Source organism: Ochotona curzoniae, unplaced genomic scaffold (genome assembly GCF_017591425.1).
Source record: "Ochotona curzoniae isolate NIBS_2020 unplaced genomic scaffold, NIBS_Ocur_1.0 contig_517, whole genome shotgun sequence".
NCBI lineage: Eukaryota > Metazoa > Chordata > Mammalia > Lagomorpha > Ochotonidae > Ochotona > Ochotona curzoniae.
Window position 1 is genome coordinate 6,378,436 of NW_024466454.1, and position 14,227 is coordinate 6,392,662.

The following is a 14,227-nucleotide window of genomic DNA, read 5'->3' on the forward strand; positions in this document are numbered from 1 at the left end:
TTCCCTTTAGATTATAATACATTCCAAGGACATTTGATACTTGATTGAGTTGTGCTGTACTAGCAACTAAATGAGCTATAAGAAGTAGAAAAATGTAGTTTTCAGTCCTCTTGAGAAGTAGGGGAAAATACCCAGAAATCTATTCTAATAAAATTCATTTTGGAGCCAGCATTGTGGCACAGAGGACTAAAAACCATCAACTGCAATGCCAGTATTCCATATGCATGTTGATTTGAGTCTTAGCTGCTGCATTTTCAATCCAGCTCCCTGCTAGTGAGCCTGGAACAGTAGCAGAAGATGGCCCAAGAGCTTCATACCTGCTTGGATAGGGGAGACCTAGATGAAGCTTCTGGCTTCTTGTTTCATCCTGGCCCATCCCTGGCTTTGCAGCCTTTTGACAAGTGAAACAGGAAATGGAAGATCTCTTCATCTCTACTCTCATTTTCCTTTATATTTCAAATAATAACATTTTTTAAAAGATTTATTTTTATTATGTTTTTATTGGAAAGGCGGATATACAGAGAGGAGAGACAGAGAGGAAGATCTTCCGTCCGATGATTCACTCCAAGTGAACGCAACAGGCCGATGCTATGCCAATCCGAAGCCAGGAGCCTCTTCTGGGTCTCCCATGTGGGTGCAGGGTCCCAAAGCTTTGGGCCGTCCTCGACTGCTTTCCCAGGCCACAGGCAGGGAGCTGGAAGGGAAGCAGGGCCACCGGGATAGAACCGGTGCCCATGGGATCCCGGGCGTGCAAGGCGAGGACTTAACCACTTGCGCCACCACGCCGGGCCCTCAAATAATAACATTTTTTAAAAAAGAAGTCATTTCTGTATTTATGGTAAACAAATATTAAATATCAACTGTTGCCCAATTCTTACTTTGAGGAAGATGCCGTCACTAAACAAAACAGAAATAAAAGCCTGTTTGGAAAATGTTTTAGTAAGGACACAGACCAGAAATCAAGATAAGTTATGTGGATAATTTGTTGGGCAGTGACAAGTACTATGGGGAAAATGAAGCAGAGAAACAGAATAGGCATGTTAATAACTACATATGGTATATTAACCATCTAGTGGGCATTACAGCTTCAAAAACAGTGGTCAGCAAAGGCATATTAGAGCAGACAAGGCTAGGAGGAAGACCTAAAGGGCACAAGGGGCTTAGTCCTTAGCATATCTGTGGATGGATGTTCTTATTATTATCTGGACAGAGAAAATCACATGCAATTCCTATTCATTAATAACCTGATTTGTGTTTGAAGAGCAATAAAGAAACACATCTGAAGAATGAAGGAGAGGGTCTTTCCTCTGGTGGAGACCCCTCCTGCTGTGGCAGGAAATTTCCATCTTTAGTATCTCCAATAAGTCTTATTTTTCACACTGAAAACACTTTTCACACTTGCTTTTCCCAAGTGGCTGCAACTGTCCAGGCTAAGCCAGATTGAAGCCAGTTGGGAGCTCCATTTGGTTCTTCCACACACGTAGCAGGGTCCAAGTTCTTGCCATCTGGGCTGTCTTCCAAGGTGCATTAGCAAGGATCTGGATCCAAAGCAAAGCAGCTGGAACTCAAACTAGCATTCTGATGTGGGATGCCAGCAAAATAAGCAGGTGGCTGAATTTGCTATGCCATATTGCCGGTCCCAATTGCTTCATAATCATTTTGCTTAATTTTTACAAATTATATTTGATAAGTTTTAATTTTTGCTCGTTATATGAAAGTTATATGATACATCTGTCTTGTGAGTTACAAACCCAGATAGTTCTGTTGATTATAGTATGCTTTTTTTCTAGGGAACAAAGAAGGAAGATGATGCTGAAAATGAAGAAGTATCTGGCTTAATTCAGCCTGCAGAAGTGTTTGCTCCCAAAAGCCTGGTGTTAGTGTCCAGATTGGATTACCCAGAAATTTTTAGGGTAAAGAACTCATAGTTACAATTATTAATGTATTTTGTGTAAATCTTGAGTAAACTGTAGAAGAAAGTTCTTTGTATTTAAAATACCATTAAATTAATTTAGAAATTCACCAATAAAATAAAATTAACCTGAACAGGAAGAAGAATAGCATGTTAGATGAAATGGATACCTGATTAAATTAACATGCCTTTTAAAACTAAGCTTCTAAAATATTATGCTTATCTTTTAAAAGATCTCATATTTGTTGAGGCTAAAATCTGTAAAGTCCTAAAGAAAAGATGTGAGTAATTTTGTCAAATTTAGCATGCAATAGTAATTTAAAAGCCTCATTTATTTTTGCCCATTCACATTGGTGTCAATGGAATGAATATTTGAGATTTTCTGTAATTCTGTTCATACTATTGCTATGCTGAGTTTTCATAGTCACAGAGTTCAATAAAGTAGAATTTGCTAAAATGGCATTTTGTATTTTATCATATTCCACTAAGTTCAGTGTTAGTACTATGTTTTCTGTATCTTTTTTGTTATGCTTTATTAGAAGCCATAAAATATTTTCTATTGGGTAAATTATCTGTTTATAAAAATCACAAAAGAAGGCAATAGTAGTGAACTTTGATCTTGACTTTTTTTATGTTGACGTTTTAAGTGATTTGTTCATTAGCTAAAACAACAGGGAAAACGGTAGAGCAAAATTGGTTTTTAGCCCTACACCTGTTTTATAAATTATGGATTTCTGCTTTCTGTAAACTCATCTCAGAAACTCATTTGGCAGTTCTGGTTCTAAAGGAAAATTTAATAAACTTAATCATATTTGCTACTTAAAAGTTATTCCATATTCAGTATAGAATGTACTTTACTAGATTCAAAGAGAAATTTTCCTAAGAGCAGATGTTACAAAAATGTATTTTTAGTGCTTTTTCCATGAAATAATTTTGTGTATCTTTCTCTTGGCAGGCCTGCCTGGGTTTAATCTATACTGTGTATGTAGACAGCCTGAATGTTTCTTTGGAAAGTTTAATTGCAAATCTTTGTGCTTGCCTTGTTCCTGCAGCTGGAGGGTCTCAGGTAAATTGAATAGAAAGGGAGATGGGAAGAATGTATTCTTTTCCCTTTCTCTAGATAGTTTCTGAAGAAGAAAGAGTGATTTAAATATTTTAGCTTTAAAGAGAATCCTAGTTTAGTTAAGCATTGTCCCTATGGTCTGCCTTTTAGACACCCAAAATTTTGTTCTTTTCTTAGGTCAGGAGGTTTATTTTAACACATGGCTCACCTTTCACATACATAATTAGAAGTCATATTCTGTGTAACTTGAACTCTATATTTTCTTGGAAATATACTTTTTAAAGTTTAACTTTTAAATACGTCCTTTCCATATTTCTTACCCTTAGTATAGTTCCATCTCATTTTTATTAATTTTGAGATGTTTCAGAGATAGAAATAAAATAACATTAATAATACTACTCTCATCCAGTTGTCTTCATAACTACAAGGACTTTGAGTAGATTTCTTTGCATGTCTTGAGATTTCTTTTTGTGTTTGAATTGCAAAAATTAAAATCTCAGTTGCTATGATTTAGTTATCGTTTCTGGGGGAAAGAAAATAAAAAGAACTGATTCGTCCTTAAATAATGAAAATGATTAGTTGGTAATAGGAGCTAAACTTTAAGAAGCAGAATTGCTTTATGAAATTTTTGAACCTTGGCTGAAGTTTCTTACTTTGACATTTTACTATTTTTAATATTAAGATTTTTCCATATTTTTTGTTTCTTGGGTCTAGTAAATGGTCTCTGACTTCTGACTCAGACCATTTTCAGGATAGAATGTAATGTGGATACTGTGGGCTTTGCGTTGTTGTTACTTGCATGATAACCAGTTCTGTATGTGGTCATTTGTTCGGAATTTGAGCTTTAAAAGGATTTTACTTCAAGAAGATCTCAACTCATTTGCTTCTGTGTGATTCTATCTTGTAGAAGCTGTTTTCCTTGGGTGCAGGCGATCGGCAACTGATTCAGACTCCTTTACATGATAGTCTTCCAGTCACAGGCACAAGTGTGGCTCTCTTGTTCCAGCAGCTGGGTACGTCTTTTCTTTCATTTTCGTTGTTCTTTGTAGAAGCTTATGGGGGCGGGGAACCATCCAACAGAAGTCAAGAAAATATAAAACAATCATTAAAAACCTCCCTGTAGCCTGAGGGGTAAAGACAGAAAAGCAGAGCTTACAGTGCAAATTCTGTTTGCTGAGGAGCTGCCTGCCTGAGGAACTTGCTGCTGTGTCATCTCTTGGGGAGAATAAGCAAGAACTGATTTAGTTTGGATGCTGTGGTGACTAATGTGACTAAGAATGAGGAAGGGAGATGGCGTGCTTGCAGTGGCTTGCATAGCTTGTTGCATTGTGAAAAAGCATGTGACTCGAAACTTAATTCCTCTGAAAGTTGAGAGAAAAAAGAGCATCCACTGTTTTGTCTTTTCAGAGAGCTGCCTGAATATTGGCAAAGATACAAAGAAATTGTAACTATTCTTTGCTAATAAACATGAGGCAAAATACAGTTACCTTGGAATACAGTTTGATTGTTCTTAAGTAAACGCTATGATCCAGCCATTTTGCTTCTATGTGTTTACCCAATGAAAATGATAATACATATCCATAAAAAACTCAAAATGCTCTTAGCCATCATGTTTTTTTTTTAAGATTTATTTATTTTTACTTGAAAGATTTACAAAGAGAAGAAGAAAAGAGCTTTTACCCATTGGTTCATTCCCCAAATGGCTCAATGGCCAGAGCTAAGCTAATCTGAAGCCATTGAGCCAGGAACTTCCTCCAGGTCTGCCATATGGGTGCAGGATCCCAAGACTTTGAGCTACACTCTACTGCTTTCCCAGGCCACAAGCAGGGAGCTGGAAAAGAAGTAGGGCCACCAGAATATGAACTGACATCATATGGGATCCTGATGCGTGCAGCACAAGGACTTTAGCCACTAGGTCACTGCACCAGGCGCAAAGATTTATTTTTAAATTTTTATTGGAAAGGCAGATTTGCAGAGAGAAGGAGGTACTGAGAGAAAGATCTTCCATTTTTTGGTTCAATCCCCAAGTGACAACAGTGGCTGGAGCTGAGCCAATCCAAAGCCTGGAGCCAGGAACTTCTTCAAGGTTTCCTACTCGAGTGCAGGGTCCCAAGGCACTGGACCGTTCTCGACTGCTTTCCCAGGCTGCAATCAGGGAGCTGAATGGGAAGTGGAGCAGCCAGAGCATAAACCAGTACTCATGTGGGATCTCAGCATGTAAAATGCGAGGATCTAGCCACTGAGTCATTCCACCAGGCCCAAAAGACATTGTTTTATCACGCTGTTAAAGGCCAATGTTAGGCTATTATCAGAGAGTTCACTACCTGGTTTGGGCGTAGGTGATAATTGTGGATTTTATGAAGTACCAATAGGAGACAGATAAAACTGTGAGGTTCTTTTGTAACTTTGACTAGTTTTCCTGTGAAAGGTCTAAATGTAATGATATTATTTCCTTTGTTCTTCTAACAATTATTAAGATATTGAATTTGTTTTTCAATTTGTAAGGTCTCAGTGTTTTCCAGAAATAATTGTGTGCCATTCTGACCCTCAATCTCCATAATTTCCTGTTCTTCACCATCATCCCTTGCTTACCATGTTTTTTTTATCCATTTGGTTTTTCTTTTTGTTGCAGTTTATTTGAAATGTTTCTGTTTGTCTGTGTTTTATATGCAGTAAACAGAAGTGTTTCTCAGTATTAAGATTGAATTTATTGGGCCTGCTGGTGGGTCTCAGGACGGGGCATCTCATGCCTGGATCCCAGACGACAGCCACCATGTGCACCTGGTGAGCTGTTCCTGGGCCTGCCTGGGCTCCGGGGGCTGCTCCCTTCGGGGTGAGTTCACCGAGGGGGGAGGTCTTCGTGACTGGGCAGGTCCGGGACCCACCTGCCGCCTTCATTGGGTGGTGAATGGGATTTGGGAGGGGTGCGACCTTGGGCCTGGGAATTTAAACTTCCAGCGGCTACGGCTGCTGGTGGGTCTCAGGACGGGGCATCTCATGCCTGGATCCCAGACGACAGCCACCACATGCACGTGGTGAGCTGTCCCCGGGCAGCAAGTGCGCCATTTGGTGCCAGGCTCCGCCTGCTTGCCACCTGGCTGGGGAGCTCTGGGGTTTTGATTCTTTGAATCGCTGCTTAGGTAGCTCCAGGTTAAACCCACTGTGCTTCTAGGACGTGAATCAATCGTATACATTCCCAAATGACAGTAACTCTTCCTTTAAAAAACTTGTAATCACTGAATAATGCTGTCCACCAAATACCAGTCCATGCTAAAGCTATGGCTCGGGGCTTGTCCAGCAGAATCATATCCTGTTACCTGAAATGATGATGGATCAGGAGAAGGGTCACATTAAGCAGGACCATTACATTAACTAGCACTCAAGAACCATAACCAGGGGGTAGATTCTGTGAGGGTTGTGTGGGCCAAACTCTATGGAAATTTTAGCCCCACTGGTTACCTCAAGAGTTGGGGTGGTGATGGACTAAGCTAAGTGTGACCAAGGAGCCTGCTATCAATCACAGGTAAAGGAACCCGCAACAGTCTGGACTGGTCAGGGCAGCAGCACCCAAATGTGCATCCTGAATAGGGTGTGGGGTGGGCTGGGGTGCAGCGTTCACCAGTTCATACAAGACCAAATGAAAGGCCAGACTTCATCGGAACCTGGCCTAAACCCAATGGCATGTATGAGAACTGGGTCTGGGAGTGGATTAAGTGGAGGAACTTGGGAAACTCCCTTGGTGAGTCATAGCTCCCACTGGGGAACATGTGGTCCAGACCTGGGGGTCGGACTAGCTGGGCAAAGTAGCTCCAACAGCTGGGTAATGTGTCAATTGGTAATAGAACAGGGTGGACCAGGCAGGACTGAGCAAACCTTAGCCCACAAGCGAAACTAGAGACCAGGAGGGAACACAGGGCATGCCAAGCTAGGCTCTTGCACCTACTGGTCTGCATGAGCCAGCAACGCTAAGCCAGTGTCTAAGGCAGAGATCGGGACAGGTGAGGGGCTGAGCCAGCTGAATCAGAGCAACCACTGGCATGCGCATGATCTATGGCTGGGAACATGCCCAGTTGGGGAGCTAAGGGGACAACCCTAGCTGGGTTGAGGTTCCCACCAAGGGGTGTGTGGGTTTGAATGGGGGCTACGTTCTGATCAGAAAATGGTTGTAGTCTCCCTTGGTACAAATGTGGACTGGGATTGGATGCACCGAGCCAGGCCAGACTCCAACACCCTCTGGTGTCCTGGAGGACCAGGGTAGATGTGGGATGGACTAGGCTGGGTCTCAACCCCTACTGAGCCATGTGTGAGCCATATGTGGGTATGGATGAGCCGTGGCTGGGCTGAAACATCCAACAGCAAGGACCAGTTTGGGTTGAAGGCCAGTCAGGAAAGGCTACTGTTCCTGCTAGGACAGGAAGTGAACTGAGTAGGGCTGGCTCATGGACCCACTGGTATGTGCAAAATCTGGCATTGGGAGAGGTTCTGATGGAGGAGCCTGGGCAACTCCTCTGTCAGGACACAGTTCCTGCAGGTAAGCACAAGAAACATGATAGGAAACAGCACAGAGCAGGCCATGGAAGGTTTCCAACTGGCATGTATTTGGCATGGGTTGAGGGCAGACCAGGCTGAATCTGTTCACATCATCCACTGGCAAATCCAAGCACCAGAACAGTGTGGGTAGAGCAAGGTTCGGTCGCAACAAAAACTAGTGCACAATACAGAATGCCAAGGTGAGGTTGCCTATACCAGATGTGACCGTAGCGCCAAACCAGCACACATGAGAACTAGGAAGGGAGGGGGCAGAGCCGGAAGGGGAATAGGGGTGGTTCCTTTGCTGGACAGCTACTCCCACTAGAGAGCACGAGCTGGGATGGGGGCAGACCAGACTAAGCAGGGCCACAACACCTGTGTGCCTCATGTGGACTAGACCATGAAAAAGCCAGGCTGGGCTGATTATTCCTACTGGTGCAAACAAAATTAGAGTGGGTGAGGGGTCTTTGGGCTTAGCCACAGCATCAGCTGGCACAAGCTGGCACTGAGGTACAATTCTGTCAAGTCAAACCACAGAACTACCTGGAGAGTGCCTAATCCGGGAGTAAGAGAGGCTTGGGAGGGAAATAGTGGGCTCTTCCCTCTTGGGTTACCACTTCCACTGGAGGCCACGAAAACCAGGACAGGGGCTGGGGTGGAATGGGGTGTGAGACAGACTGGATTACTGCTATACATACTGGCAAACCTGCGTAGGGGGCGGGCCTGGTGGGGGTTATTGTGGGTCGCTCCAACTAGACTACAGCTGCCACTTGTTTATGCGAGGGCTGAGTATGTGCTGGGCAGAACCAGCCTGGACTGCAACACCCATTGGTTCCAGTGGAAGTCGGGGCTGAAAACAGAACCAACCCAGTGATCACAGCCACCAGCTGATCAGGGTAATGGACTGTGCCAGGCCCTGTACTTGCTAGTACATACAAGAATATGGTCTGAGAACACCTCAGACAAAGTTTCTTTGGAGGTCTCCCCAATCAAAATGCTGGACTCAGAACCCTAACCAAGAAAAGGCAGAGGACAGAATAAGTCAATCAACCATCTCAGCTATATTTTGGCAGCGAAATACGGGGCAAATGGAGACTCTATGATGGACTAAATCAATGGATTCTTCAAAGACCTCATAGTGCTTGGAGTGGCAAGATTGGCAGCGATTCATAACTAGTGAACTATCAAAACCACTTGAGCAAGAACCTCGGAGCATACCCTACATGTAGGACCTGAGGAGGGTGGGAAATTGGGTGGGCCTTCTCCCTTTATACCCCTCTTTAAACATAAAAAAAACAATATGGAAATAATAGTCTTACCCACTTTCCTATAGCCCTTGAAGCTTTCACCCTAATTAACTATGTAAAGATTGTCAAAAATATAATTAAAAAAAGAAAATAAAGATAAAGAGATAGCAAAAAAACTGGAAGATTTTATTTATTGGAACTAATTTTTAAACCTTTTTTGATATTTGAATCAAACCCATAGCTGTTTGACATGGTATCCCTCCCTGACCTAAACAGTTTTATGTAATATCTCTGACATGTTTTGACTTCTTTACATCTGTAATTTGGATTTTAATTCCAAATACTTTAGGTTTTTATTACTCAGTTTTCAGTGTGCTCTTTGTTATACAGTTTAAAGTCACTGACCGAGCTGATCTTTTTCCAGAAATTGTCAAAATCTTTTTTTTTAACTTTCATATACTTTTTTTTTAAAGATTTATTTTTATTATGTTTTTATTGGAAAGGCGGATATACAGAGAGGAGAGACAGAGAGGAAGATCTTCCGTCCAATGATTCACTCCCCAAGTAAACGCAACGGCCGATGCTATGCCGATCCGAAGCCAGGAGCCTCTTCCGGGTCTCCCACGCAGGTGCAGGGTCCCAAAGCTTTGGGCCGTCCTTGACTGCTTTCCTGGGCCACAGGCAGGGAGCTGGAAGGGAAGCGGGGCTGCCGGGATAAGAACTGGCACCCATATGGGATCCCGGGCGTGCAAGGCGAGGCCCTTAACCACTTGCGCCACCGCGCCGGGCCCATCTTTTATATACTTTTATAGCATAAAAGGGAAAAAGTAAGATATTACAAAAATGTTTCTGTTAAGGCAAATTGAGTATGGTTAGAATATTTACATTTTTTGGCCCGGCGACGTGACCTAGCTGCCCAAGTCCTCGCCTTGAACGTGCTGGGATCCCATATGAGCGCCAGTTCTAATCCCGGCAGCTCCACTTCCCATCCAGCTCCCTGCTTGTGGACTGGGAAAGCAGTCGAGCACAGCCCAATGCTTTGGGATCTTGCACCCGTGTGGGAGACCTGAAGGAAGTTCTTGGCTCTGGATCGGTGCAGCACCAGCCATTGCAGTCACTTGGGGAGTGAATCATCAGATGGAAGATCTTCCTCTCTCTCTCCTCCTCTCTGTATGTCTAACTTTGTAATAAAAATTAATAAATCCTTTAAAAAAGTAGAATATTTAGATTGTTAATTTTTTTAAAGGATGAAATAATTCAAATAAATTTAGATTCCTTGGAGAAAGAAATAAAATATTGTGAAAAGATTTGGGTGCAGACTGGCATTGTGGCCTATATAAAGCCTTGCCTGCAAAGCGGGGATCTCATATGGATGCTGTTTCAAGTCCTATCTGCTCCCCTTGGTGACCAGCTTCTTGCTAACCTGCCTGGGAAAGCAGCAGAGGATTACCCAAGTGCTTGGCTCCTGAGCCCAGACTGGAAGTCTGAATGGCTCTCCTGGCTCCTGGCTTTTGCCTGGTCCAGCCCTGGCTGTTGCTGTATCCGGTCAGTGAGCCTGGGGATGGAAGAGTTCTAGGTGTCTCCAGGCACTTTACTTGTCAATGAGGATAAAGATGAACAAATCACAGCCCTTATCCTGGACACACCTTTAACTTAGTGAAGAAATAGTTACGATTTTAAAAGTATAGTACAATGTAACTAGAACACTGATCAAGATACTCTCGCCAGCTATAAAACTGGGAGGGAGGGAGAGAGGGAGGGAGGAAGGGGAAGGGAAGGATGGTATCCTGGAAGGAAAAGCATGTGCAGTAGTACAGGAAGTCATGAAAGGACTTCACAGAACAGCGAGATATTTGACAAAACCTGTTACAGAAATTAATCAGAATGTTATTGAGAAAATTGATTGTTTTTCATTGCAAACTGAAGATATAAGTATTGATGATAATTCTATAAAGTGTCATTTTGAAAATGCCAAAAAGTAACATTGAGTAAGCTAAGATCAAGTGTAGTAACATTGAGTCCTGGTTGATTCATATACTGCTACACTTAATAGAATCACACATAATAAAGTTTGCAGTTGCTACATGATGTATGTTTGAAGATAGAGGAGTATTGGTTAAGTCACTGCCAGGATTCCTTATGGGAGTCTTGGCTGAGTCTCAGCATCTCTCATTTCCAGGCAGCTTCCTACTAATGTGCATAGGAAGTCAGCAGGTGATGGTCCAAGTGCCTGGGCCACTGCCACCAGGTGGGGCTGTAGACCCAAATGGAGTTCCTGGCCCATCCTTGGCTGCTGTGCCATTTAAGGAATGAGCCAGCAAATGGAAGATCTGACTCTGTCTCTCTGTCTCTTGCTCTTGCTCTTGCTCTCTGTTTCTCATCCTCCCTTCTTCCACCTTCCATACTCTGTTGATTTGCCTTTCAAATAAATCTATGAAACAGCAATTAAATAAAATGTGTAAAACTTTCTAAAACATATCCTATCTTGAAAGTATAACCTTCTGTTCCTCAATTTATTCATTTTAAAGCTGAGACACAGTGTTCCTTCAGTATTTCATAATTGTTCAAAGAAGGCTGGGGTTCTAGAGGAAGGTCCCCACCCCCATCCCAAGACAGGAAACAGATATGTTTAATGCATTGAATTTTAGAACTGAGAACATCTTGACAAACTTGAGATCAGGAAGTTTTTCAGATTTTTTCTATTTAAAATAGTCAACAGGATGTGTATATGTACCATTGTAGTGAAGTCAGGAGGAGTTATCACTAGAATGTTTTTCAGATTGTCTGCTCTACTGTCATTGCGGCTTTAGATGGATGTTGGGCTTCAGAAGACTAGGAAACAGTCCAGTGGCTTAAGAACGTAAAATTGAATTTCTAAAATGAACACAGCAACGAACATTGTTACATAGGAGTAAAAAAGATTCATGAAACTTCATAAAATATTTGATGTAAAACTTGAGGAAGCCTGTGGTGTTTTAACCATGCAAAATTTAAGTAATTCTTCAGTCAAACATGTATGTTTTTGTGTGTTATATTATCAAGTTTCTGAGTAATCAGAAGCATACCTTAAGTACCAGGCAATTGACCCTAACTCATTTATATGATTTTACAGTATTTTATATATATGTAAATGATTATGTAGTATTTCCTCTGCTTAACAAAGTATGCTGCTCAATATTATTAATATGAGTAGTGAAGGTCCCTCAGAACTGCCTGCCTTTCTTCTTCCCACTTTATCTGATACTGGTGTCAGAAGGACACAATGTGAGAGAATTGGCCATTGTCGGCTTTAAAGATGGAAGATAGTCACTAGCCAAGTCATTTGGAGAGTTACTGGAAGTTGGAAAGCCAACTAGATCAATCAGATTTTGACCACCAGAACTGTAAGATAATAAATTTGTATTCCTTTAGGCATCCAGATTGTAGTAATTTGTCACAGCAATCATCAGAAAGTACTATATCTACAGAATTTTTTAAAATAAGCTTTGGGTTTTAAATAGCGTCACTTAGAAGAAATTGCTAAACCAATACAAATAATCTCTTGTGCGTAGATCACCCAGTATCTAGAGTTTATAGTCATTCAGTTGGCATTGTGGTAAAGGCTTGTTCTGGAAAGAATCATCAATAGATGATAAGTGTAGGCAGATATAACAAGATTGTTTACAGAGTCTTAAAATGTATTGTTTTATTTGAAATGCAGAATTTTTGAGAAAGGGAAAATGGAAAAATCTTCCATGTTCTAGTTTTCACCCTAGATGACCACAATGGCTGGGGCTGGGCTAGACCCAAGCCAGATCTCCCATGTGGGCGCAGGGTCCTAAGAACTTTTGCTGTTTTCTGTTCCTTTTCCAGGTACATCAATCAGCAGGATGTTGGATTAGAACCCATGTTCATATGGGATACCAACGATGCAGGCACTGATTTAGCCTACTGTGCCATATTCCTGATCCTTAGTGGGATCTTAAAAGTGTCTTGCTACACAGTGCCTATTAGTTATAAAGAAAGATATCGATTTTATTTTTGTTGAAGTTGGACAGCATTGAACTGAGAAATTAACTGGAAGAGAAATTAGCATGACAAAAGGAGTACTTGAGGTTATGGCAGTGTGAAGAAGTTCATGAAGTCCCTTCTCAAAAAAAAATTGTAAGATTGGACAAATTGTTGTATATAAGTGTAGACACTGAAAATGGACCAAAAGTGAACAACAAACTGGAAATCATTTATTCATGCTGGAACTTTGGGGAAAAAAGTCAGAAGTCTGCAACATTTTTGCCTGGTGATTGTCCCCTTCCCACATTTCGACTGTCAGTAAAAGTGGTAGTTTAACCAGGGTGGTGCTACCTAGAAAACCAGCAGTTTTACTGCCAAGAGAGGTAGATTTTGTTGGGGCTGAAATCTACAGTATCATTGTAAGTGAGGAGAAAATAAACTCTGACTCTACTTGTCAGTTATATTCTAGCTAGAGCTGGTGGGAAAAGAGCCAGAAATATATCAGGAAAGAAGAAGAAAATCTGGGCCCGGCGTGGTGGAGCAAGTGGTTAAGGTCCTCGCCTTGCACACCCGGGATCCCATATGGGTGCCAGTTCTTATCCCGGCAGCCCAGCTTCCCTTCCAGCTCCCTGCCTGTGGCCCAGGAAAGCAGTCAAGGACGGCCCAAAGCTTTGGGAACCTGCACCCACGTGGGAGACCCGGAAGAGGCTCCTGGCTTTGGATCGGCATAGCATCGGCCGTTGCGTTCACTTGGGGAGTGAATCATCAGATGGAAGATCTTCCTCTCTGTCTCTCCTCTCTGTATATCCGCCTTTCCAATAAAAACATAATAAAAATAAATCTTTAAAAAAAAAAAAGAAGAAAATCTAAATGTGTAAAGAGACTGTTGTGGAGAGGCTAAACAAGGTTTTTCTACATCTTTGGCTACCTGGGGAATTATGTCTATGTGCAGAAAGACCCAGGAGAGCTCAGCTGAAAGTGAGAGGAGATTTGAAAACAGGCCAAACGATCGGTGTGGACCAACCCACATAACAATTGATAAACAGTGCATGAAACCTTTGTCACCTCAAGGTATTTGAATATAATCTTTCCCAAGTTACAGGCTGACCATTGAGCCATTCCAACACAGAAACAACCTATAGGTAACATTGCTAAATAATAAAATTAAGTTTAAGACTGAATCACTGGAATATTCTTAACACTGCCTTTGGTTTGGGCAGGTGATATTTTCTCTGTCAAGAGAACATCTTTTAAGTATCATTTGTAGGGCAGGTCTGGAAAAGGTGTGTTCTTTGAGCGTTTCTTTTCTGCGGAAAAAATTTATTTCATTTTCAAAGGCAAAGGAAAGCTTAGCTGGGTTTTTCTGGGCCAACAGTTGTTTCCTCTTAAAATATGGAATATGTCTCTCCAATCTCTTTTGGCCTGTACAATTTCCTGTGAGAGGTCAATTGTGAGTTTGATTGGCATTTCTCTGTATGTCAGTTG

At 41.9% G+C, this 14,227-nt stretch overlaps 1 protein-coding gene across 3 annotated transcripts in view; it reads left to right on the top strand.

Annotated features, from left to right (window-relative positions):
* The window catches only part of SBF2 (SET binding factor 2), a 382,316-nt gene that overhangs the window by 161,468 nt on the left and 206,621 nt on the right, over window positions 1–14,227 (top strand). For all 3 annotated transcript variants that reach the window (XM_040989139.1, XM_040989140.1, XM_040989142.1), the window contains exons 4-6: window positions 1,791–1,913; window positions 2,868–2,978; window positions 3,883–3,988. In XM_040989139.1, coding sequence (XP_040845073.1) covers window positions 1,791–1,913; window positions 2,868–2,978; window positions 3,883–3,988 — 340 coding nt within the window. The remainder of the gene's footprint in view (window positions 1–1,790; window positions 1,914–2,867; window positions 2,979–3,882; window positions 3,989–14,227) is intronic.